Source organism: Erythrolamprus reginae, chromosome 3 (assembly GCF_031021105.1).
Source record: "Erythrolamprus reginae isolate rEryReg1 chromosome 3, rEryReg1.hap1, whole genome shotgun sequence".
Taxonomy (NCBI): domain Eukaryota; kingdom Metazoa; phylum Chordata; class Lepidosauria; order Squamata; family Dipsadidae; genus Erythrolamprus; species Erythrolamprus reginae.
In genome coordinates this window covers 149,938,588-149,966,477 of record NC_091952.1, presented here as the reverse complement: position 1 = coordinate 149,966,477, position 27,890 = coordinate 149,938,588, and the positions used below count along the sequence as shown (strand labels likewise).

At 41.3% G+C, this 27,890-nt stretch overlaps 1 protein-coding gene across 1 annotated transcript in view; it reads left to right on the top strand.

The window, feature by feature from the left end:
• ADCY2 (adenylate cyclase 2) overlaps positions 1–27,890 on the top strand; it is a 180,697-nt gene that overhangs the window by 36,610 nt on the left and 116,197 nt on the right. The window contains exon 3 of the mRNA XM_070749069.1: positions 15,943–16,104. Coding sequence (XP_070605170.1) covers positions 15,943–16,104 — 162 coding nt within the window. The remainder of the gene's footprint in view (positions 1–15,942; positions 16,105–27,890) is intronic.

Here is a 27,890-nt window from a genome sequence, read left to right as displayed (position 1 = left end):
TTTCCATTGGTGTCTTCTTACATTGCAATTATTCTTTTAAGATTCAAGTGAGAGGCAGATAGATACTTAGCTCATTTTTATAATATGGTCTGCATAACAAATTGTTTCTCCAGCTCAAATTTGGTAATCTAACACCACTATAAAAATTCCAAAAGTATTTCCAAATTGTCACCAAACAGTAAGAATGTGTACTAAATGGAAAACTCGTTTCTGAGTTTGAAACAAAACAGATCCACTTGACGTACTGTAGAATGTTGTAATGGTTTAAATTCACCCTGTTCCACAGAAATAAAACATGAAATAATCCTGTTGTCAGACAAAATTTAGAATATGCATATTTTGAGATCAGACCTTGATCGTGTTAAAGTTATTTTATAACCAGAACATTCAACATGCCATCGTTGACGACAGCCATGTTTTGCTGTAATATCTTGGGACACACGATATTCGTTTTCTTATAATTCTTGGAACAGCTGCTTCAAGCTTGAAATGTTTTCTACACCCCTATCAAATGTGTTTTATTGTTGGCCAATCTGCCTGTGAACAATCTATAATATGGTAGATAAGCTAAGCAGTGTTATTGCTATTTTACTGAGTTGTAGTCATCATACATCTGGTAGGATTACCGGTATATCCTCTGGCTCGCCCCAAAATTATAATCCCACTTTAGCGTAACAGCTGGTCAACCCAACAGCATGGACTCAGTCACAAGAGGGCAGGGTTGTAAAGTATATGAAAGTTTCTTTAAACTTTCTATAGTATTTGGAGAAGTAGAAAATCAGTAAATGTGAATTTGGAGAAAATATGGCCAAACACAAAACGTTTTGGCTGGAAACACATTTACAGGATTGAAAGGTTGTTTTCAAATTAAGCTATTACATTTCATAATGGATGCCTGTATATGCTTTAATTCTCCACCATTACAATTATGAAACAGAAAGAGTTGTGTTTTTTTTAAATACTCATAGCACCTAACAATATTATTTTTGAAACCCAGTAGAACCATTCAAATAGAGTAGAAAGAAAAAAAACCCTGTACTGAAGAAATAGGGTTTCATTAATTATTCCAATTCTCTAAAGAATTATCTATTTACTATTGATTTTTTAGATTGGTTAAATGTCCTAATTTGTTCAATCCACATATTCCAAAACTGCTTTTTTTTCAAAAGGCAACTGGACTTTCTGAATTTTCTTTGAAAATGTTTCGCTTCCCAGTTGCTCCTTGAAAAAAGCACCTTTGGGACAATCATGACCTGAATGACTGAGAATCTCTACAGACATTTAGTCCATAAGATTTTTTTTTTAAAAAAAGTCTAGTTCCAGAGGAAGCAAATTATATCCATTTTATACAGTAATATTTATATATTGTAGAGCCTGAGGTTTTGATCTAGGACATGATGGTGAACCTTTTTTCCCTCGGGTGCTGAAAGTGCGCATGCACCCATACCCATAATTCAGTGCCCCCCACGCATGTGCATGCATTTCCCTGCACATGTGTGTGCAATGCCCCAGTGCTGCCCCAGCCCCTGCACATGCATACACAACCCTCTGTTCCCCCATTTACCAACTTCTGATGGGCCCGGTAGTCCCATTTTTTGCCCTCCCCATACTCCAGACTTCTCTAGAGCCTTTTGGAGGGCGAAAACGCCCTGCCCAGCCTCCCCAGAGGCCAAAAACGCCCTCCCAGAGCCTCCATGCAAGCAAAAATCAGCTGGCCGGCGCACATGTGTGCACTGGAACTGAGCTAAGACAGTGGCTCGCGTGCTGGTGGATATGGCTCCATGTGCACCTGTGGCTCTGCGTGCCACCTGTGCCACTGTAGGTTCGCCATCACGGATCTAGCATTTTATGCTGAAAACATGCTAAATGACTGTTTTGTCAATTTCAAGAAATTGTCCATCAGGTAGGAGGTCACCAGAGTTTTCCTCCAGGAACCCAAGATGGAATGAAGTTCTATAGCACCAGAATAACAATTACTGACTTCTGACGGTATAAGGAATGCTGCCAGGCTAACACAAAGAAGAAAGGAAAGTTGTTTCAAGTGTTTGCCAAGTGTAATAAACAAGCTCTAGGATGACTTATCAAAATAGATGGAGCTGTATTTGTGAAGAGACAATGCTATACTTAGAGGTAATTAATTTTTATTTGTTGACATCACTGATAGACGGCCCCAATCTGATTTAATTTGGGCACTATTATTAGAATTGTATTTTAAGTTACAGGCCTTTCAGTCATACATGCACATGTTGTGCTGTGCCTGGTAGCTTATTTTTGTTCTGTGAGTTAACTGTCATATAAACCCTTATATGTGACTTTTCTATATGTTGAAACATGACTCATATACTTTAGCATGGAAAATTTCAACTACTGAATGATTTTGCTAAGCCTACTACCTCTGTTTGCTTGCCTTTTGCAAAATGGGAATTTATTATGCCTAAAATAGATTGTGACATCATTGTTCTAGCCTTTTGTGACAGAGATGAATGAATCATTCTCTATGTGTTTCAGTGGATTTTTTTTTTACTGATAAGATTTTCAAATTCTACATTTTCCTCATTGACTCTTCTATTTCTATGTCTTTTGGATCCAGTTATTGTATTATAATTGGACAATCTGTTTTGATAGAGAGACTCTGACCCCTCTGACATAGTAAAAAGGAGGTGAACCAGTGAAAAATAACTTCAAGCAGGGAGATATAGGAACAAATAAATAGAATAGAGAAATAATATTCTTGATCTTACTCTGCAAAGTTTAGAATAATGAGTTTGTGCAGTAAAATTAAACTACTCCGGAATTTTCTTTTGAAAAATTGCCTAAATTTGGATTTTGGAGTTGATGAAAAAGGGAAGATTGAAGTATAGTTGAGAAAATATGGCTTGCAGAAAATAGCTCTAAAAGAACATAATTCCTCTTTCTGAGAAAACTGTCCTGGGTTTCTCTTCAATTTGTCCTAGTTTTTTTATTATCTGAAATATAATTAGAAACAATAAGCAGAAAAAGACACAGTGGTCTATTGAGCCTTTTTTCTTATTTTTGTTTTCTTTTTAATTAATTAATTAATTAATTTTGTTTTGGGGTTTGAGTTGTTTTTTAATTGGAGTATATCAACATCTGCTTCTAATACTTATAGATCACTCCTCTTGTTTTTCTCCTTTGGAATTGCATTCTCCCTGAGGTTAAACTAGCACCCACCAATATTGAGTTGCTACCCGATATGAGCCACACTGCGCACAGATAGCAAAACTGGAGCTGCGCGTGCAGATCCAGGTGACCAGCATGCATGCAACCAGGTGACCGGCACGCATGCAACCCAGCAAGATTTTGCTTCTGCACATGTGCAGGAAGGAACACATGCACAAGAGAGATTTTGGCAATTTTTTTGCTTCCGCTTTTTAATAATTTGTCCCATGTCCCACAGCATTTCAAAAATGTCCTGATTCTCTCTCTCTCTCTCTCTTTCTCACTCACTCACTCACACACACACACACACACACACTGACTGCCACAGAAAGATTCTCTTCCCTCCTGCCCCCTTCCAACAGTGTCCAACTTTGCAGCCACCGCTGCTCCTGACTTCTCCTACCCCAAGAATGGAGCCGGGTGCTGTTTCTCCCTGCCCAACGGCTGCAACCGGTGGTGCCTGATCTACTCCTCTCAAGACCGGCTTCCCCGCCGCAGCGTCCACCCACCCACCTTGCAGGGTCTGTGGTGGGGGGGTGCCAGGAGAAGCTCCTTCTGCAGCCGCTCTCTCTACTCAGTGGAGGCATCACAGCCTCTGGAGCTGCACCTCCCACGTGGACTATGATAGGTTGATAGTTACACTTTTTAAAGATTAGACAATCTTTACTCTGAAGAAAAGGCAATATGGAGATTGAAATGTAGTTGCAAGATCATGGATATAACGTCTCAAAAATCCAGTTTTTGAGGTGTGGAGAGCCACCACCCGCCATCCCCGCAGACCCCCTGGGAGGAAAGCCTATTCAGGCACTCAGCCAACTGTTGCACTCTGACTGGCTCCACAGAGAGAAAAAAAGAGAGAGGAAGGAAGGAAGGAAGAGAAAGAGAGAGAGAGGTTGGAAGAGAGAGAGAAAGGGAGGGAGGGAGGGAAGGAGGGAGAGAGAGAGAGGGAGGGAGGAAGAGAGAGAGAGAGAGATAAAGAAAGAAAGAAAGAAAGAGAGAGGGGGGAGGGAGGGAGAAAGAGGGAGAGGAAGAGAGAGCAAGAGGGAAGCAGGGAGAGAGAAAAAAAGAGATAGAGAGGAAGGGAGGAAGAGAGAAAGAGGGAGGAAGGAAGAGAGAGAGAGAGAAAGAAAGTGAGGGAGAGAGAAAGAGGGAGAAAGGGAGAGAAAGGGAGGGAGGGAGAAAGAGAGCAAGAGGGAGGGAAGTAGGGAGAGAGAGAGAGAGAGAGAGAAAGATAGAGGGAGGAAGGGAGAGAGCAAAATTTAGTTTGAAACTACGAGTTTAGTCAACTAAAGATTCAGTCCTGCGTATTCTGCTGAAATTAAGTGACAAGATCTGGGTTTAAAAAATCTGAATGACCGCTGGAATGTTAAGCCCTTTGCAATGGTTGTGTGGATTTTGCAATCCAGGCAGACTTGTAGGTTTACCTTAAGAGAGTTAGTGTGCAACAGAAATAAAGTAAGATTGGTCCTCTTAGCTTTTTAAAAAATAGAAATGTTTGTAATGTTTGCAATACAAAGCAAAAATCCCCAGTTTAAATTGATACTGCCAAATCAAGTCCACATAGACAAGCTATTACTACATTGGCCAGATTCATCCTTGGTTTTATGGCTGCAGTTTTAAAACTTCCCAGCATCAGGTCCTAAATTCTGGTTTCTTCTGAATGCTTCTATCCATGCTTTTTTTTTAGATTTCCAAGTAATTTTCTATTTCTAATTGATCTGTACCTCTTTCAAAAAAAAATTAAATCTAACATTTAACTCTCAAATGCAAAGATCATCTAGATTTGACTTACTTATCAAATTTCTGTACCACCACTCTTGCATGCCTCTGAAGGCTTTTAGAATTTAGACCAAATCAAGCAACACCCCCACCCTTCCCATGTCAATGGTGTCACACTTTACCAATGTTAAAATCTGGTCACCTTAAGTTATAATGGGGTTATATTTATCATATTATTATTTAATATTTGACATTTTAATCAATGTATTGTATCATTTATTGTTGTAAGCCGCACTGAGTCCCACTGGATTGGGCAATATATAAGTCAAATAAATTAAATTAAATTAAATACAACAGTAGACCTTTTGGCTATGATAAGTGTAGTTACTTTACTGTGGAAACTCATAAGTTCTTTTCATAGAAGATGACACCAATTCAAGAAGCAGGATGAGGGGGATTTAAATTGTATCTTCCAACATTCTAGACATACTATAAATACTTTGTACAGTGGAGTATTTTGAGGAGATGGAAGAGCGACCAGTTTCAAATTATTCCTTTTGTTGCTTTGAAAAACTAAAAGCTTGAAATTGTTGTGAGATTTATTTATTTAAACTAAAGCAGTAAGCAAGCTTTTAAGCCCACTGGCTTTTGTATAGGTAGGATTTTAAACCAAGGGAGGAGCAAAAGAATATGCTGCATCGCAGAAAACACTTAGTTAATGGAACTTAAGATCGGATGATGTTTTATGTGGAAATTTACTATGCCTGCTTCAAAATAAGGGCCACTAAGTTCAATAAATCTTACCTCTAGGGTTGCAACCTAAAATGGTTTAGAATTTTGGTTAAAACAGCTTTTGTTGCAACATGACATGTGGAAGTGAAGGAATGGCGGCAGTAAGTTTTATTTCATAATCCTGCTATACATTCACCATCAACAGTCAGTGAATTTGACGTTATTTGTGTTTACTCCAGAATCAGTTGCTATGAAGGAAGTGACCCATTTGTTAACAGAGAGCTCTAAAACAGACCAGTTAATCTTTCCACATAGCGAGATGTTCTGTCTATTGCATGTGGGAAATGAAACCAGATACATTCACATTTCATGTGCTATATTTGGCAGTAACACTACTCTGTGGTTGGGATGGAACAGTTGTTGTTTTGTAAATGACGAAAGCCGACCCTTTTAAAGGAAGAAATCAACTTTATGGTATAATAATTTAATGGAAATTCAGAGATAAAGATTCCTCTATTCCGTTGTATAGTGTCTCTTCTGCTGACTGTATAAGAATGCGTGTGCTCCGGGTGCAATATCAATAGTAAAATATCAGTGGTCTAAACTAACTCCATTCGAGTGTGGAAGGCTATAATAAGATCCAGACTGCTTTCTTTTAGCATTGTCTGTTTGATATATTGAAAACAATTTACATTTAGGAAAGAGTTTCTCAGTTTCCGAGCAACAGAGTCTGCAATATTTTATAGCAGAAGCCGTTGTGGGGAAAATACTTGAAAGAAAATAAATTCTTTATATGTTGCAGTGACATTTTCCATCTTCTTTTACTGTATCCTTTATCATCAAAGTCAGTGATGCGCTACTTTACTTATTAAATGATTTGGGTGTGACATAGAGCTTGCTAGATGGATTGGATGTTTAAAATGATTGTCTACTTTGTAATATTTTCCACTAAAGATCTTGGAATCAAAATATTTCCTGAAAAATAAAAAGCAAATTTTTATGTAGGGGCATAGAGCAGAGAAATAATGAGGAACTAATGTCCTGAATCGTTTATGTTCACCAAATTTTAAAGACCCAAAAATGCTTTTCTGCCTCATAAGGATCCAGATGTGATTTAAACCCAAAGGGTATATTTGGTGTTCCACTAATGGTGATTAGGCAAAGTGGTAAAACAATTAAAAGATTCATATCATACAAAAAGGCAAAATCCTATATTTATCTATTGTATATTGTATATACAATTCTATATTCTACAATCCAGGAATATATATCCTTCTTTCTTTTTTAAAATTATTTTTCCTGTATTGCTTTAATATTATATGTTTGTCGGAAATTGTCACCTTGCTTTTGGGGAACAATCAGTTACTGCATTTATTTTGAATTTTTAATTTATTGCAGTTACTGTATTTGAAAGGCATTGTATTAAAGTGGCCAACATTTGTGTATTAAAATTAGTATTGATTTTATATTAGTTAATTTCCTATTTTGTATTAAATTACATTGAATTAAATTAAATAGCAACTAATGGTATATGAATAGATGAATTTGACTATTTGATTAATTCTATAACCAAAACCAAATGTGTGAAATATACAGAAATCATATATGATCTGATTTTTTTCATTTATATGTATTTTAATATACTTTGCATATTTAATATCTTTCCAGGGATTTAATGTGTTCATAAAATTTCTTTAAACTAATATACACTTTCTTGAATATGGTTTCCCTTATATACACACTTACTGTAGCTCTGGTATGCTCTTTTAAATGGTAAAATTAGATTGCAAAATTTTGAAAAGTAACATTGGAATTTTAGTTTATTATTCATGGAATGTGAAATACTTGAATGTAAACTAAAAAATAAACCAAACTGTTCTGATTCTTAAGTGTAGTGCAGGAATCAAAAACTATATAAATAAACTGTGATTACTTCTCCGCTATCCAAATATTTTTAGGTACAACCTCAGGGCAATGCAGGATGAAAAAGAAGAGAAATAAAAAATGTATAAAGTTATTCCTAAATGCCCTCTAAATGGACAGCTTGTGGAAGGAATTTTGGTCCTTCGGGCAGCATTTAGGATCAAATCAAACCAAATCAAATCTTTACTGTAGTGGTCCAATACCTGGGTACCTACAAGATAAGATCCATGCAAAATATACTAAAAGTATAAGCAACAGAGATGAACAATGTAACGTATACAAAACAGGAATAGTACAAAACAGATAAAAAGATCCAAGACTTTAAAATCTTGAGCCATAAAAAATAAAATTAGACCTAATTCTAAAAAAAGAGGTAATTACTAGATACTAAGAATTCTCTCATTTGAAATTAATGATTAGAATTTAATGGTTTGAGTCAGGAGTGGGTTCTAAAAAAATTTACTACCAGTCTGCGGGCATGGCTTAATTTTGTGAGTGGTGGTTTAATTTTGTGGGAGTGGCTTGATTGTCATGTGACTAGGTAGGAGTGGCTTGACAATCATTTGCCTGGGTGGGAATGGTTTGGCAGTCATATGACTGGGTGGGAGTGGTTTTGTGATCATGTGACAGGGTGGTCATGTGACTGGGTGAGTGTGGCCAACTTGACGTCACTCGTGTCAAGGGTTAAGGTTAAAGTGCCTAGCCTCTCATCATCTCAAAGGCCTCAATGAGATACAATTTCCCTGTCTATTTACTAATACTGAACATAAAGATAATGCACACAAAAATGTACATTATCTATATATATACTGTATGTGTATGTACACACACACACACACCTTTTCTAAAACTGCACATTTGACTTACTTACTGCATTTGGAAAAACACACCCAGAGTTCACTTTCTGTCACACGTAACACCATAACTTCTGTACATTAGAACATTACACATGCCTTCATATATACTTTTCTGGTTTGCACATGACTGTTAGAGCCAGGAGATGTCATGGATTGAATAAAATGTGATGAAACTTACTTAACAATGCTCTTGCATAGTATTGGCTCAATTGTGGTCATTAGTCAAGGACTATCTCTGCCTTCCGCTGCAAGGCAGCCTTGTCCTAGTTAACCCCTCCTTTCTGGCAATTTTCCTCTCTGTTAGAGACACCAAAATAATCCAAACAATGTAAGGTTTCCTGCTGAAGCAGGGGGTTGGGCTCCCCACCTCCTGGGAGTCTGGCAGTTAATGGGATGCATTTCTTACACAGAAACAGGAAACTCTCAAGGTGGGGCCCAAGGGGGCATAAAATCAGAGGACTGTCAGCTCAGCCCTTTTCTCTTCACCCTACATCTGAAAGCATGTGATTCACCTTTTCTGTTCAAGAGATCATGCCATGTGCTCCTCTCCTCCATTAAACTTTCATTGTAAGCGACTTCCATGGATCCAATGTCTTTTCCCCCACTTGAAACTGAACCCAAAAGGATATTCCTTATAACAAACGTATTTTTTGAAGCCACATCTAGTGCAAGGGTTTGTGGTGCTTCCTTCTTATTCTTTCTGTCTCTCTCTCTTCCTCCCTCCCTCTTTCTTTCTTTCTCTCTCTCTCTCTCTGCTTCTTTGTTTCTTTCTTTTCTTTTTTCCTTCCTTTTTTCCTTCCTTCTTTCATTTTTTGTCTCGCTCTCCTCCCCTTGCTTGCTTGCTTGCTTGCTTGCTTGCTTGCTTCCTTGCTTCCTTCCTTGCTTGCTTCCTTGCTTCCTTGCTTTCTGTCTCTGTCTGTCTGTCTGTCTGTCTGTCTGTCTGTCTGTCTGTCTGTCTGTCTGTCTGTCTCTCTCTCTCTCTCTCTCTCTGACACACACATATATCCCTACCTGGTCTGGGCACAAAGTATCTGTTGTTACAGAAGTTTACATTTCTCTACATAATACACCTGATGCTAACCAATACCCTATTTCTCAACTATGTTAAGCCTATGCATATTTACTTGACAGTAAGGCTACTGTTTTTCAATGGGTTTTCAGATAATGGTCTACTTGGACGAGACTTAGAGTCTCTCGTGTTCAATAGGCTGCTCTACAGAATGTTATAAAGCTGTACATAAAAGTAGGGGTCTCATCGAAATTAGTCAAGAAGTATAGAAATTGCTTGTGCAGTTAGGTAGTTTGAGGAAGAACAGGATAATAAGAGTGTCATAAGCAACTCTGTACAATAGACAGTAGATGAGGAACAGATTTATAGTTTTGTCCTTCCCTGAAGCACATGTGCACTGTCTCTCCACCATTGCAAGTTTCTTATATTTGTCTTCAAAAAATGGCTGAAAGAGAACAAGGCACTGAGCTAAAGAAAAATGGCTTGGGATTTCCATTTGTTACAGGTAGAGAAGGGAAGGTAGTGCTTCTCAAACATTTATTTATTTATTTATTTATTTACTTACTTATTTACTTACTTACTTACTTACTTACTTACTTACTTACTTACTTACTTATTTACTTACTTACTTAATCTAATTTATATGATGCCCAACTCCCGAATGAAAAAACATCTAAAAAAAGTTAAAAGAACAATTTAAAACCCCTTATGAAAACATTCATATCCTTTGTGGCTGAATCTAAAAGTGTCTCATACGCTCAATGGCCCCAGGCCAGCCGGCAGAGCCAGGACTTTAAGGCTTTTCAGAAGACTGGTAGGCTGGGGGTAATATGGATCTCAGGAGGTAGCTCCACAGAGCCGATGCCTCCACAGAGAAGGCCCTCCCCCATGGCTCCGCTAACCAGCATTGCTTAGCCGACAGGACCCAGAGAAGGTCAACCCTGTGGGCCCTTATTGGTTGTTGGGAGCTGTGCGGAAGGATGAAGTCCCGAAGATAGTCTGGCCCAAAGCCATGTAGGGCTTTATAGGTGATAACCAACACCTTGAATTGCATCTGGAGACTGATTGGAAGCCAGTGCAGCTCGTGGAGAGTTGCTGTGATATGGGTTAGAATGTGGCATCCCCGGGGGGCATAGAGAAATGCTGGGGGGGAGCATGACCCCAAGGTACGTGCTTTTTTGCCGCAGAGAGTAGGGGTATTTGCACCGAACAATAGCACACAGCACAGAGCAGAAACAACATGCCAAATATTGCAAACAATCATCCCGGTGGTGAGTTGGGGTACGGGTGAGGGTGACATGTTTACGTCTTCCTGGGCGGGGGGCATAACAGAAAATAATTGAGAAGCACTAGGTTAAGGCAATCTACAAATACCATCACATAGTTTATCCAGTCTTTAAGTATCAGCTTTTCTTAAAGTGCCAGTATTATAATATCACACTAGGCAATAATACACTTTGCTTATGACTTAACACTCTGGGTGAGCCCAGCTGTTTGTGGCTTAGTGTTTATTTGAATCCAGCTATTTATGGCTTGGTCAGTAAATGCTGTTTAAATATTTATTTGTATTTCATTCAGAGAATATATTTATTTTCTGAAGGTGCAACCAACAAGTAAATGTGCTGCTTCATATGATATGGGGATTTAACTAAACTCATTTTTAAAAAAAGAACAAAATTTTTGGCAATTGTCGTTGTAACAGACAACAATCTCCTAAAAGATTGAGTATATCGAGCTGATCATGCCAAGGAAGATATTTATTTATTTAACCAAGTGTGTAGAACTTTACAACTAAGTCAACTACGGGAGGCTTACAATAAAAACAACCAGTAAATTATACCTAATACCATAACCAAGATCTTATAAACAATTTTAAAAAAACCAATGGAATCAGGCACAAATGTCACTGTGCAGTAAGGAGGTTTGTTTGTTTGTTTGCTTGCTGCCCCTCTCCAAAGACTCAGGGCGGCTTACAGCATATAAAAGAAAACAATATACAGTGATCCCCCGTTTATTGCGTCCCCAACCATTGCGAACAGGGTACTTCGCTATTTTTCAACCCGGAAGTCAAAATACCATCTACGCATGCGTGTATGGGCACGCATGCGTAGATGGCAACCGGGAGATCAGCTGCTGGGCGGCTTCCCTGAGTCTTCCCCCTCTTGCTGGCGTCAGCGAGGAGTTTCCCCACCGCCCACGCAAACTCCTCGCTGCCGCCCGCCCTTCGCCCGCCCACGCCGTTCATTCTCGCCGCTTTTGAGCTGAGTCCGGGAGCGAATTCGCTCCCGGACTCAGCTCAAAAGCGCCGATAGCAAGCGGCAAGGAACGGCTTGTCTCGGCGCTTTCGAGCTGACCGGACTCAGCTCGAAAGCGCCGAGACAAGCCGTTCCTTGCCGCTTGCTATCGGCGCTTTTGAGCTGAGTCCGGGAGCGAATTCGCTTCCGGACTCAGCTCAAAAGCGCCGATAGCAAGCGGCAAGGAACGGCTTGTCTCGGCGCTTTCGAGCTGAGTCCGGTCAGCTCGAAAGCGCCGAGACAAGCCGTTCCTTGCCGCTTGCTATCGGCGCTTTTGAGCTGAGTCCGGAAGCGAATTCGCTCCCGGACTCAGCTCAAAAGCGCCGATAGCAAGCGGCAAGGAACGGCTTGTCTTGGCGCTTTCGAGCTGAGTCCGGTCAGCTCGAAAGCGCCGAGACAAGCCGTTCCTTGCCGCTTGCTATCGGCGCTTTTGAGCTGAGTCCGGAAGCGAATTCGCTCCCGGACTCAGCTCAAAAGCGCCGATAGCAAGCGGCAAGGAACGGCTTGTCTCGGCGCTTTCGAGCTGAGTCCGGGAGCGAATTCGCTCCCGGACTCAGCTCGAAAGCGCCGAGAGCCAGCGCCCCCCGGACTCCCAACCCGGGTTTGGGGGGCTGCTAGGAAGCCCTCCATGCCGGCGGCAAACAGCCGCCCCGCCCCCAATCTTCGGCTCCTCGCTAGCGCTGTGGGAGTAAAAACACCATCTGCACATGCGCAGATGGTGTTTTTACTTCCGCAGCGCTACTTCGCGAAAACCCGCTCGTTGCGGGGGGTCCTGGAACGGAACCCTTGCAACGAGCGGGGGATCACTGTAATACAATGTCCTAATCTAAAATCCTCAATTATTAAAAGTCAGACATTCTTACGCAGACCATAAACATACATAGCATTCATCGGTTAGAGGGCTAGAGTCTAATAGCCCAAGACTTCAGAGTCTTACGGAAGGCAAGGATCTCTGGGGGGAGCTGATTCCAGAAGACCAGAGCCCCCACTGAGAAGACTGTTCCCCTAGGCCCCACCAAATGACATTGTCTAATTGACAGGACCTGGAGAAGGCCGACTCTGTGGGGACCTAACTGGTCGCTGGGACTCATGTGGCAGGTTGGTATAGCTGTAACAAATCCAACTCATCCTTACAATTCAGCTTCAATCAAGGATCTTACAAGCAACTGTAGCACAGAACCCTTGGAAGGGGTTAAGCCAGTGGTTCCCAATATGAGCCTCAAGCCTCACACGGTGGCAATTTGATTTTTATTAGGGGAAATTGGAACCTTGTTTAAACGAATGCCCCTATTCCTCTCTCTGTCTTTCTCTGCTGTACCCTGCAATTCTAATTGTAGAGCCTAAGTTCCATTTGACAAGGCAACTACCCACTAGCCATACCTAAGTTGCCTCCAATGTTGTTAACCTAAACCATCTTAACCTAAACTTCAGTTGCTAAATTGGCCCTCCTGCTTTTAAAGCACATCAGTGGACTAGGAAAAAAGAAAGAAATCTGAAAACACATGGAAATTGGGTTGTTTATTCTTTATTAAAATGATTTACAGTGATCCCCCGCTCGTTGCGAGGGTTCCGTTCCAGGACCCCCTGCAACGAGCGGGTTTTCGCGAAGTAGCGCTGCGGAAGTAAAAACACCATCTGCGCATGCGCAGATGGTGTTTTTACTTCCCAGCAGCGAGGAGCCGAAGATTGGGGTTTCCCCGCCGCCCACGCGAACTCCTCGCTGCTGTCGCGCCCGCCGCTCGCCCGCCCTGAAAGGGAAAGCCCCCCCAGGCCGGCTCCGATCCCCCCAGGCCGGCTCCGATCCCCCAGGCCGGCTCCCATCGTTTTAAAACAGGCGCGCCGCTTCTCCGCTGACTCCTGGCGAACTTCCCCGCTTTAGGAGTCAGCGGAGAAGCGGCGCGCCTATTTTAAAACGATCGGAGCCGGCCTGGGGGGGCTTTCCAGCAACCCACGAGCCCCCAACCCGCGCTCGTGGGTTGCTGGAAAGCCCCCCCAGGCCCGCTCCGATCCCCCAGGCCATGTCTCCTTCTCCCTCCTCCTCCTCTTCTTCCCCGCTCTTCCATCCTTCGCCGCCGAGGTTGCCAGGAAGGGAGAAGAAGAGTCAATGAACGGCGCCAGCCGCCGCCTCGCCCAACGCAAAGCGCAAGAGCCCAGACCCGGAGGCAACCCGCTCGCTGTCTGCGGCGCTTCGAGTTTCTCCTCCCGGAGGCACGCTCGGCGCTCGCTGCAGCGGGGGAAGACCCAGGGAAGGTTCCTTCGTCCGCTGCCCACGGAAAGGGGAAACCCGGATCTTCGGCTGCAGCGAGCGCCGAGCGCGCCTCCGGGAGGAGAAACTCGAAGCGCCGCGGACAGCGAGCGGGTTGCCTCCGGGTCTGGGCTCTCGCGCTTTGCGTTGGGCGAGGCGGCGGCTGGCGCCGTTCATTGACTCTTCTTCTCCCTTCCTGGCGCTCGCTGTCCGCGGCGCTTCGAGTTTCTCCTCCCGGAGGCGCGCTCGGCGCTCGCTGCAGCCGAAGATCCGGGTTTCCCCTTTCCGTGGGCAGCGGACAAAGGAACCTTCCCTGGGTCTTCCCCTGCTGCAGCGAGCGCCGAGCGCGCCTCCGGGAGGAGAAACTCGAAGCGGGTAAGTTTGACAGCATGAACAGCTGCGAGATCTGGAGGCCGATTTTACGTTTTCTCCTCCGGGACTCCAACCTTGGCAACTTTAAGACTTGTGGACTTCAACTCCCAGAATTCCTCAGCTAGCAAAGCATGTAAGGAAACCTTGGGAGTTGAAGTCCACAAGTCTTAAAAGTTTCCAAGGTTGCAGACTCCTGTTGGGGAAGAGCAGAGATTGGCAGCCATCAATCTGCGGGGGAGGACACAGCTTCTGGCTTGCAGTCAAGCGAGAGTGAACGTCGCCTCGCCTCCCTCCCAGCTTCCCGAATAACACGTGTTGCCCGGAGGCAACCCGCTCGCTGTCCGCGTCGCTTCGAGTTTCTCCTCCCGGAGGCGCGCTCAGCGCTCGCTGCAGCAGGGGAAGACCCAGGGAAGGTTCCTTCGTCCGCTTCCCACGGAAAGGGGAAACCCGGATCTTCGGCTGCAGCGAGCACCGAGCGCGCCTCTGGGAGGAGAAACTCGAAGCGCCGCGGAGAGCGAGCGCCAGGAAGGGAGAAGAAGAGTCAATGAACGGCACCAGCCGCCGCCTCGCCCAACGCAAAGCGTGAGAGCCCAGACCCGGAGGCAACCCGCTCACTGTCCGCGGTGCTTCGAGTTTCTCCTCCCGGAGGCGTGCTCGGCGCTCGCTGCAGCCGAAGATCCGGGTTTCCCCTTTCCGTGGGCAGCGGACGAAGGAACCTTCCCTGGGTCTTCCCCCGCTGCAGCGAGTGTCGAGCGCGCCTCCGGGAGGAGAAACTTGAAGCGCCGCAGACAGCGAGCGGGTTGCCTCCGGGTCTGGGCTCTTGCGCTTTGCATTGGGCGAGGCGGCGGCTGGCGCCGTTCATTGACTCTTCTTCTCCCTTCCTGGCGACCTCGGCGGCGAAGGATGGAAGAGCGGGGAAGAAGAGGAGGAGGAGGGAGAAGGAGACACGGCCTGGGGGATCGGAGCCGGCCTGGGGGGGCTTTCCAGCAACCCACGAGCCCGGGTTGGGGGCTCGTGGGTTGCTGGAAAGCCCCCCCAGGCTGGCTCCGATCTTTTAAAACAGGCGCGCCGCTTCTCCGCTGACTCCTGGCGAACTTCCCCGCTTTAGGAGTCAGGAGAAGACCCAGGGAAGCCGCCCAGCAGCTGATTTGCCCGGCGCCATCTACGCATGCGTGCCCATAGAAAAAAGGGCACGCATGCGCAGATGGTGTTTTGACTTCCGGGTTCAAAAATCGCAAATTACCCTGTTCGCAATGGTCGGGGACGCAATAACCGGGGGATCACTGTATAATGATTTATAAATCTCTCCATAGTTAATTTCTTTTTAAAAAAACCAAGTCTCACCAGGAAAACAAACTAGACCGGATTGTTAACTCTATGTTAAGGTTGAATGATGTGATAATTCATACTCCATGCTTAAGCCATAAATCTGAGTTAATGAAATTTGTCAGATTCGCATTTCATGCCATGCCAAAGCAAATCTGTTTGGTGCACATCGAGGCAGTGTGTATCACACTTTGGACTCTAGCTTATTCCACTTCTATCTAATGCAGTTTTGAAAGGTTTTTGAGTTATTTTTTTATATGAGTTGCTTTTGTCTTCTCTGCACAGGTATCATTTTTCCTATTCATCATTTTTGTCGTCTATACCATGCTGCCCTTCAACATGCAGGATGCAATAATTGCCAGCGTTCTAACCTCTGCATCACATACCATTGTGCTCAGCATCTATATATCATCAGCAGACATCATGAAGGAACAATTGGTTTGGCAGGTATGTTTTCAGCAACATGCAGAATGGTTTGATGATTGACTTGGGCAGCAAATGCCAACAGTATATAATTAGGAACATGAAATGATTTGTTATTGTACTTCTAAAAATCATATCTTAGAATTGTACATCTGTTTATATTGGAATATCCTAGTCCTAAATTTCATAGAAACTCTATGCATCTCTTGGATCTGTTAGAAAATATTGTTTTGTGCAAAATGTATTAACTTTGCCAACAAAAACAATATCTGGGCAGGTAAAGGTTCTGAACATTTCAAGGAGACTTCCAAGCAGCCATACCCCTCAATTGGCAGTACTGTATAGTGATTTCAAAACAGGGATCAGAGGAGCCATTTTTCCAAAGTGAAATCTTCATTTATGATTGCAGAGATTACTATATAAGAATTAAATTTTGTGATCTAAAGAAAATATAGTAATTATTTTCAGGACTTGAGAAAAATTGTTTAGAATTGTTAGCCATTCATAGTCAGTTGGTTGAGTTGGGTAATTATAGAAATCGAATAAAGAAATAATTTTTTGAGCCTCTGCAGTCTCAGTCAACAATACTCAGCACAGAATTTACCACAATAACTGTATGTGGTGAAGGCATCAGCTGTGCTGAAATGCCATCCTAGTTACTTGAGAAATCCTATGTAGAACAACTAATACTAATTCTTACAGAACAGTTCTATTTGTTGAGAGGGTGCTGATTTTATTTTATTTTTCAAATATATACTTTCCTCACCAACATCACTCTGAAAAACAGTACCACCTATCCTCCACAATCCTACAAACCAATCCATTAAAAAAGATAATACAATATGGTTTATGTTTTGTTTCTATTTGATAATTGGGCAATTGGGGATATAATTTCACATATTTTGTGAACTGGCATCGTCCCACAAAGATTTATGATACAATAAGTTGGTGGTCCCACAAGGTTCTCTGGGGCAATTGGAAATCTGGGCAACTGTACTAAGTCTCTATAATATATTATATATTGTGGGCCATTTCCTATTACAAAGAGCATGACAGACGTAATATAAAATTAGCTTTAATAAGTCATACATGTAGATAAACTGAGAGAAGTCTCTGACATCCAGTGGTAATGTGAGGCACTGCAGCTGGAGAAGAACGATCTCCATTCTTTGAAGCTGCCCTATTTTCGTTTTTCTGGAAACCATTTAAGGCATGAAAGTCTGAAGGACTAAATGAGAGAAGAGAGGCATCCCAGCCAGTAGCGAGGCGAAGACATTCACCTGCTGCGGCGGAAGGCACCCTCCCTATCCGAGACAAGATAATCTGCCTTTATTACTTTAACATGACGGATCTAAAACCACAGCGAACCACAAACAATTAGGAAGTTAACTATTGCAACAGATTGCATCAGGAAGAAAACGGTAAACAGGTGACCCAACTACAACGGTGAAAAGAGATTTCCAAATTTGGAACTTAGCAGCGAGAGAAAGGATGAGATAGAAATAACTGTGACAACACGGAAACAGAGGGCTAAAAATCGAAGGAGTTTGGAACCTCAGATTTAAATACAAAAGGAGACAAAAGCCTGGGTAGATGATTTAAAAGGATAACATTTGGACTACAAGAAGAGTCAGAACTGGCATTGGAGAAGATGTGACAGGGAGTTGATTGATAGACACAGACAGAATGAAAAGGAACCAAATGACAACATTCAAAGAAGAAATCCGAGGGAATTCAACATAAGGGTTAAACAGCATAAAGGAATGGATGAAGATATATAAACTATATTAACTACATATTAACTAAGCGTTTTAGTGGATATTAATATATATTTGCCTATTCCCCTTTTTTGAGAGCCTACTTCAATACTGAAACACAATTCTCTTCTCTGTCTATCAAACGTATATCAGCTCCATCCCCTTCTTTATATTCCACCTGGAAATTACTTAATTCTACTCTTGATCATATATTTAAATTATTTATATAATTATTATTTATATAATTATTATATACTGTATATATAATATTATTATTATTATTATTATTATTATTATTATTATTATTATTATTATTATTATAAAATGACTTATTAAAGGAAATTGATCTAGTTTCCAGAAAGGGATGCAGGAAAAGAGTGTGAAGTCAAATCCATGGTTAAGAGAAGCCCCCCTCATTCGTATGATGCCGTGTTAATCTTAGTTTTGGAGGACGATATTGGAGGATTATAATATTATTATAATAATATTATTATATTATTGTAATCTATACTAACTTATATTATAAACATATACTAGTGGAAATCTCTCTTTCCTCCTAATACTATAATATTTTCATCTATTGTACTTCCTCTTCTTATTTCTTACTTATTAAAAAGATTCATCATAGATATCTAATACTTATAAAACATATTAAACTGTAAAAAGATTATAACAATTATTACCTCTATATCTTAACATCATAAGTAATTTAAGCATTTTAATATAAGGCAAATGAACTAATTGATTAATTATTATACGTTATCATCAGTACAATGATATAGTAAAAATATTTGATATATGGGAAATAGAGCAAGTTAATTTAAATGTATAGTATTATAGCACTTATAATATAGTAATATTAGTAAGTTTACAATCCTATTGCTACTGAGATAACATTGTCTAGTTATTTTACCTATTTATTTATTACCTATCTATTTAACTAGCTGTCACATTTACTTTATAATATACATAGAATAGCTGTCACATTTGCTGTATAATATACATTTGAAAGCTGACTGATATTGAATTTGTTTTATTTATTTGCCTACTGATACTGTGTTTATAATTTGATTCCGTATATATTTATAAACATAATAATCTTATCTAGATACTTAACTGTTTACCTAATACATCAATTTAACTAACAGATGCTCATCAATCAAAGAGGATAATTAAATTGGTAAACCAAACAAAAAATTGAATTAGAAAAATGGGGAAATCTGCAACTATCATTATTAAGACGAATATTGGCAATAAAGATGAGCATACTACCAAAATTTTTATTCCTTTTCAAACTATACACATTAAATTAGAAAAAATTTTTTTTTACAAATTTGAATAAAATAATTTCTAATTTTATATGGCATTGCAAAAAAGCCAAGAATTAAATTAACCAATTTACAGGATAATAAGAACAGAGGTGGCTTTGAACTGCCTGGTTGGAAGTTATATTACAAAGCTGCTTCATTGACCTGAATAAGAGATTGGATAAATTTAAGAAATAAATGCATATTACAATTAGAAGGTCATGATTTAGAGAAAGGATGGCATGCTGATCTATGGGACATTGGAAATAAACCAGAAAAATACTTCAGCCAACACTTAATTAGACATTCCTTACTAAATATATGCCATGAAATTAAAATAAAATATTTTAGATTTAAAGATCCCTAGTTGGCCCTCAACCATGGAGGCCCTAACATATCCAAATACAATAGATGTGACCAAAACAGTTAAATATAAAGAAATATTAGATTCATTGGGAAAACTAAAAAGCAGGGAAGAATTGGCAGAACAAGGTATAAAAATCGATTGGTGGTCCTATTTGCAAATACAAATAGAAAGAATTGTAGAAAGAATTGGTATTGACAAGGAAACCCAACAGTTAGACAAAATACTTAGGGCCCAGTGGAAAAAATTATACCCAAAATATATAAATACTTGTTAGAATGCAGTAAACGTGAAGATACTGTATAGTAAAAGGTCTGATGATTGCATGGGCAAAGAACATCGGGCATAATATACACCTGCCTGAGACCAAATTTGGACTTGGAATATTAAATTAATAAAATCAACAGCAAATAAAGAAAATTATTATAAAATATTCTAGTGGTGGCATATGGCCCCAACAAAATTGAGGAAAATATACCTAAATTCTAATCTGACCTGTTGGAAATCATTATCATGATTATCCCATGATAATACACCTGAATTCTTCTTAGTAGGAATTACTAGGAGATAATTCCCTAAAAACATCAAATATTTAATATTACACATTGGGATTGCAGCAAGGATTACATATGTGCAACGACGGAAAGACTCTTAAACACCTCTGGGGAAGGAAATTATATAAAAACAAATTTGACTGTACAGTGTTCCCTCACTTTTCGTGGGGATGCGTTCCAAGACGGCCCGCAAAAGTCGAATTTCCACGAAGTAGAGATGCGGAAGTAAATACACTATTTTTGGCTATGAACAGTATCACAAGCCTTCCCTTAACACTTTAAACCCTTAAATTGCGATTTCCCATTCCCTTAGCAACCATTTAGATTATTACTCACCATGTTTATTTATTAAAGTTTATTAAAAAAAATATTTATTAAAGATGGACAAATGTTTGGCGATGACATATGACGTCATCGGGCAGGAAAAACCGTGGTATAGGGGGGGAAAACGCAAAGTATTTTTTAATTAATATTTTTGAAAAACCGTGCTATAGACTTTTCGCGAAGTTCGAACCCGCGAAAATCGAGGGAACACTGTACTGAGATGGACAGACTAACAATGGAGTTAAATGGACAAAAGGACTCTGAATACATGGACTAAAAGGTATGAATAGATAAAGAAAAAGAAGACAATGAGACAATGTGAGATGACAACGTAAGATTTGACAATAAGAAAAAGCAATGTACAAATTATATAAATATTGATATTAATGTATATACACGGATGTGGATCTGTTTTAGAAATATTAAGATGTGGAAAATATAAAAATCAATAAAAAACAAACTGACAGAAGTCTCTAATTCTAAAATCATCTTATGTAGTATGATAACACCTAGTCGAACTTGTCTTGGCTTAGAAATTAAACTGGGTTGAGCCTGCTTAATGCTTGGATGTTGCCTAAGCAGAAGCCTGAGAATCCTATTGGTACTGCTAGAGAATGTATGTCAACCCTGGCAACATTAAAACTTTCAGACCTCAACTCCCAGAATTTCCCAGCTAACATGGGAAATTCTGTGAGTTGGAACCCACAAGTCTTAAAGTTGCAAAAGTTGAATACCTCTGTGCTAGCGGGATGTACAGTATCTATGAGGTCACCAATCTGAAGGACAGTTTACCTTTTATCTACTTCTAGATGCTCATTTAGCTTCCTTGTAATACAATGCCTATTTGCAGAGAAAAAAAGCACTGTCATTACTGCCAATCTGGTTTTCTATACTGTATGGTATTCTTACTTCTAACACCTGATTACTGCCCTTAGAAAAAGTAAATCCAATCAGGATAAAGTAATAGATACAATTATTCCATTCAGTTGAGACCCATTTTCCTTAGTGATGGGCTATTTTCGCTATTTCAAAAATCCACATTTTGTTTTCTAGTCCTTAGGAAAAATGATACGTTTTTCACAGCATACTTCTTATCTGCAAGAAATTGCACCTGCAGTAGAATAAAACAATAAAACCTCCCCCCACCCCCATGTGCTGTGAGGTAACTGCTAGTGTCTCTTAAGAAATGAACTAAATGTGAAAGGTTGGTATAACTGCAAAACTTTCTTCTCTGCTTCAGTGATTCACAAGGCTGGCCTTAATTGTTTCAAATCAGCTTCAACTGGAAGTAGGTAATCTATTTTGGCTTTAGGTATGATTGGATCTCTCAAGCAACCTAACCAAAATTGCAAAATGATTACTTTCCCTCAGAGGCACCTGCCTGTTAATGCTATCACTGACCTTCAGTGATTCTCTTTAAAACAGGAAACATAACTATAGCAGTAGTGCATAGGTTTATTATCCAGACTTCAAAAATCTGAGCAACCATTAGATTAGAGGACTAGAAAAAGAGTTCATTTTATCTATATCAATATCTATTTCCATATGGAATCCACACTGCATAACAGACATTAATACAATTGAAGGAGTCCAGAAATACTTCACAGGAAGAGTCCTCCACTCCTCCTCACACAACAAATTACCTTACTTCTTCAGACTTCAATTACTATGTTTAGAAAATTTACAGCTATGCCGCCTCCGAACTGATTTAACTGTTGTTCATAAAATCATACATCACAATGTACTCCCCGTTAGCGACTACTTCACCTTTAACAACAACAACACAAGAGCATGCAATAGATACAAACTAAATGTAAATCGCTCCAAACTAGACTGCAGAAAATACGATTTCAGCAATAGAGTGGTCAACGCCTGGAATTCACTACCGGACTCTGTTGTTTCTTTCCCCAATCCCAAAATCTTCAACCTTAGGTTGTCTACAATAGATCTCTCCCCTTTTCTAAGGTCTGGAAGGGGCGTGCATAAGTGCACCTTTGTGCCTACCGTTCCTGTCCTAATGTCTTTTTTATCTTTTCTATCTCTACTTTATATTTATATTATGTTAAACATACTACAATACAATACTATATTTGTATGACAAATAAAATAAAATAAATAAATACATATATTTATGTCTATACACACAAATATGCACACAGTGAATTTTTTTTTATTATAAAATAATGTTTATTGGTTATATACAAATACTGTATATACAAAGAAACAATACAAAACAGTGTTGACAAGACAAGGTGTTCATATCATAAGCATCTGATCATTGTTTCCAATAGGGTCGAACGAACCACATTTAACAATAACATTGAACATAAGACAACCCCTTCCCCCCCCCCACCCCGCTGCCAATCTGCAGCTATATTTATTTTTTATTTTCCCGGCTATTCAGTCAGCGGAATCGTATTTCTTAAAGTTTGCTTAATCGTTGGTCTAAAGCTTCCTTTTCTAAATAATGTGTTTAGTATTATGATTGTTATAGTTCTAATTTATTTCTATCCTAAAAAGAAAAAAAAAGAAAAAAAAAGAAAAGAAAAAGGGTGTCAGCGAGCAAGCAAATAAATCGTCATGTTTTGTTCTTCTCCTTCTCTCCCCCGTTCTTGATCTTTTTATAATTTGTTTTATTGTATTTTGTTTCCCTTCCCTTCTTTAGCTCTCTCCCTTTCATTGATCCAGTTATAGAACTTGTCCCATGTGGTTATATTTTTTGTTTCCTTGTTGTCTTTCAGTTTTTGTGTTAAGGAGTCATACTCGGCGCAATCGAATATTTTTTTAATCATTTCTCTGTCTGATGGTACCTCTTCCCTTTTCCAGTTTTGAGCTATTGATATTCTGCTTGCTGTTATAATGTGTTGGATTATATAGTAGTCTGTTTTCTTTATTTTTGTGTCTATTATTCCTAATAAAAAGGTCTCTGGTTTGAATGAGAGATTAATGTCCGTAATTTCGAATATCCAGGACCTTATTTTGCTCCATAATTTTTTTATTTTTGGACAGCTCCACCAGATATGGAAGAAGGTTCCAGAGGGATTTGAACATCTCCAACAGTTTGGTCTGGTTTTTGGGAAAAATCTGTGCTAGTCTTGATGGCGACATGTGCCACCTATAGAACATTTTTATGATGTTTTCTTTGTATGATACTGATTTAGTGATTTTGTAGTTCTTATTCCAGATTGTCTCCCATTGGTCTATATGAATATTGTAGCCAAAGTTCTTTGCCCAGCTGGTCATTGGGTCTTTTGATATTTCAGTTTCCATTTCATAATTTATTAAGTAGCTGTATATTCTTGTAATAAAATTTTTTTCCCTTCCTAATATTAGTTTATCAAGGGGTGTGTCCTGTGCCAATATTCCTTCGTTTTTAGTGTCTTTTTGCCATTTTGAAAATATTAGCCTGTATGGCCACCAGTCCAAAATTATGTTCTGTTCTGCTAACTCTTCCTTTGTTTTTATATTTCCTTCTGTGTTTAGTAAGTGGTTGTAGGTTATCATGTTTTTTAATTCTGTAATGTTCGGGTGGGTAAGAGCTTCCAGACTGGAATACCATCTAGGTATTTTTGTATAATGATCTTTTTTTAATTTGAGCCATGTTGTTATTAAGACATCTCTGATCATGTGATTTTTGAAATAAGTCGGAATCTTTTGGTGCTGGTTCCATAACATATTATGCCAACCAGAGAGCATGTCATGGCCTTCTAGTGCCAGTATTCTCTCTGTTTTAAGCTCTATCCAATCTTTGATCCATAGTAAATTAGATGCTAAATGATATATCTTAAAGTCTGGTAATCCCAAACCTCCTTGTTTGGTTCTATCTTGTAGCCATTTTAATCTTATCCTGGGCCTTTTGTTGTTCCATATGAATTTGGAAGTAATTTTATTCAATCTATTGAAGAAGTGATTATTTAATTTTGTTGGGATTGTTTGGAAGAGGTACAAGAATTTCGGCAGTATTGACATTTTGATTGTCGCTATTCTGCCTAGTAGTGAAATTTGCAGCTTATCCCAATCTTTTAATTGTTTCTCCGTTGTCTTTAATAATATTTCATAATTATTTTCTTTAATGGTGCTACATTTTTTTGTGAGTAAAATCCCCAAATATTTGACTATTTTAACTATTTTAATTTCCAAAATTTCTTCCAAATTATTTTCTTGCTCTTTTGTCATATTTTTGGTTATAATTTTAGTTTTTTGAGTGTTTATTTTTAAGCCTGCCACCTTGCCGAAATCCTCCACCTCTTTCATAATGTATTTCCCCGATTCCAGTGGGTTTTCTAATATTAAGACTAAGTCATCAGCATAAGCCTGTAATTTGAACTCTTGCCCTTTGGTTTTCAATCCTCTTATTTTAGAGTTGGCTCTGATCTGTCTTAACATGGTTTCTGTAACAAGGATATATAATAGCGGGGATAGTGGGCAGCCTTGACGAACCCCTTTTTCAATCTGAAGTCTGTCGGTTAAATCCCCATTAATTGCGATTCTTGTGTGTTGTTTGTAGTAAATTGTCTCGATCATTTTAATAAATTTGGGGCCAAATTTCATATGCTTTATTAATTCTATCATAAATCCCCAATTTAGATTGTCAAAGGCTTTTTGGGCGTCTAGGAAGATGAGAGCCAATTGTTTATCTGAATGTTTTTCATAGAATTCTAGAACGTCTAATATTATCCTCGTGTTGTTTCTAATGTGTCTACCGGGTAGAAAGCCATTTTGATCCGAATGTATCTTGTTATTTAAAACTGTTTTTAGTCTGTTTGCCATTATGCTCATGAAAATTTTGTAGTCCACATTTAGCAGGGAGATGGGTCTATAATTTTGAATTCTATGCTTCTCTTCTTCATTCTTAGGGATTAAACTCGTAATTTAATTCGGCCCGGGCGAGGCCTCTTCTCCTCCGGGCGGGCGGCGTTAGGCGGCGTTGCGCGGCAGGCGCGGCTGCCCGTCGGGCCCGTCGGGAGGAGTTCCTCTCTCTGAAATCTGCCCAGCCGGGTTTCGGATATGGCATCAGCCTCGACCCCAGGGAAGGGGGGGAGGAGTGGCTATTATAGCCAGAGAGAGCCTGTGCCTGCGTAGACTCACTGCTCCAGAGATTGCGGGTTGCGAGTCCCTCCTGGTGAAGTTGGACCTAGGGGTTCAGGTGGGCTTGTTACTCACGTACCTGCCTCCCAGCTGCGTGTCAACAGCCCTGCCTGTGCTGCTGGAGGAGGTGGCCGGGCTGGCGGTGAGGTTCCCTAGGCTTATGGTCTTGGGGGACCTCAACCTGCCGTCGCTCGGCGGATCCTCTGGGCTGGCACAGGAGTTCATGGCCACCATGTCAGCCATGGACCTGACTCAAGTAGTGCAGGGTCCAACTCATAAGGGAGGGCACGCACCTGACATGGTATTCCTCTCGGAGCAACTGAGTAATGGTCTGAGATTAAGGGGCTTAGAAGTATTGCCTTTGTCATGGTCAGACCATTTTCTACTGCGGCTTGACTTCCTGGCTCCAATCCTCCCTCGCGGGGAGGCGGAACCGATTAAGTTGTTCCGCCCCAGGCGCCTGATGGATCCAGAAGGCTTTCAGAAGGCGCTTGGGGATCTTCCAGATGCACTCGTCCACAATTCGGCAGAGTCTCTGGCTGAGGCCTGGAACAAGGCTGCAGCGGAGGCCCTTGACCGAATTGCACCGCTGCGACCTCTCCGCGGCACTAGACCCCGTAGAGCTCCATGGTTCAACGAGGAGCTCCGGGAGTTGAAACGCCAGAAGAGACGTCTAGAGAAGCGATGGAGGAAGAGTAAGTCCGAGTCCGATCGAACACTTGTAAGAGCTCATATTATGACTTACAAAGTGGCACTCAAGGCAGCAAGATGCGCGTATCATGCCACCTTGATTGCATCAGCGGAATCCCACCCGGCCGCTCTGTTTAGGGTAACCCGCTCCCTTCTTAACCAGGGGGGAGTTAGGGAGCCCTTGCAGAGTAGTGCCGAGGATTTTAACACGTTTTTCGCTGATAAAATTGCTCGGATTCGAGCGGATCTCGACTCCAATTGTAAAACAGAGTCAACTGACAACGAGTCAGTCGAGGTGACTGGGGCTAAACGTCTTTGTCCATCTGTCTGGGAGAAGTTTGACTTAGTGACACCTAAGGAAGTGGACAAGGCCATTGGAGCTGTGTGTTCCACCACCTGTCTACTGGATCCGTGTCCCTCTTGGTTGGTTTCGGTCAGTCGAGAGGTGACACGGAGCTGGGTCCGGGAGATTGTCAACGCCTCCTTGGGGAGTGGGTCCTTTCCGGCTCCTTATAAGGAGGCACTTGTGCGCCCCCTCCTCAAGAAGCCTTCCCTGGACCCAGCCATACTCAATAACTACCGTCCAGTCTCCAACCTTCCCTTTATGGGGAAGGTTGTTGAGAAAGTGGTGGCACTTCAGCTCCAGCGGTCCTTGGAAGAAGCCGATTATCTAGGTCCTCAACAGTCTGGATTCAGGCCCGGCTACAGCACGGAAACTGCTTTGGTCGCGTTGATGGATGATCTCTGGCGGGCCCAGGACAGGGGCTTGTCCTCTGTCCTGGTGCTTCTTGACCTCTCAGCGGCTTTCGATACCATCGACCATGGTATCCTTCTGCACCGACTAGAGGGGTTGGGAATGGGAGGCACTGTTCTTCAGTGGTTCTCCTCATACCTCTCTGGTCGGTCGCAGTCGGTGTTAGTAGGGGATCAGAGGTCGACCTCTAGGTCTCTCCCTTGTGGGGTGCCTCAGGGGTCGGTCCTCTCCCCCCTGCTATTTAATATCTACATGAAACCGCTAGGTGAGATCATCCAAGGGCATGGGGTGAGGTATCATCAATACGCCGATGATACCCAGTTATACATCTCCACCCCATGTCCAGCCAACGAAGCAGTGGAAGTGATGGGCCGGTGCCTGGAGGATGTTAGGGCCTGGATGAGTGTCAACAAGCTCAAACTCAACCCAGACAAGACGGAGTGGCTGTGGATCTTACCTCCCAAGGACAACTCCATCTGTCCATCCATTACCCTGGGGGGAGAATCACTGGCCCCCTCAGAGAAGGTTCGCAACTTGGGCGTCCTCCTCGATCCACAGCTCACATTAGAGAAACATCTTTCAGCTGTGGCGAGGGGGACGTTTGCCCAGGTTCGCCTGGTGCACCAGTTGCGACCCTACTTGGACCGGGAGTCACTGCTCACGGTCACTCATGCCCTCATCACCTCGAGGCTTGACTACTGTAACGCTCTCTACATGGGGCTACCTTTGAAAAATGTTCGGAAACTTCAGATCGTGCAGAATGCAGCTGCGAGAGCAATCATGGGCTTTCCCAAATATGCCCATGTTACACCAACACTCCGCAATCTGCATTGGTTGCCGATCAGTTTCCGGTCACAATTCAAAGTGTTGGTTATGACCTATAAAGCCCTTCATGGCACCGGACCAGATTACCTCAGGGACCGCCTTCTGCTGCACGAATCCCAGCGACCAGTTAGGTCCCACAGAGTGGAT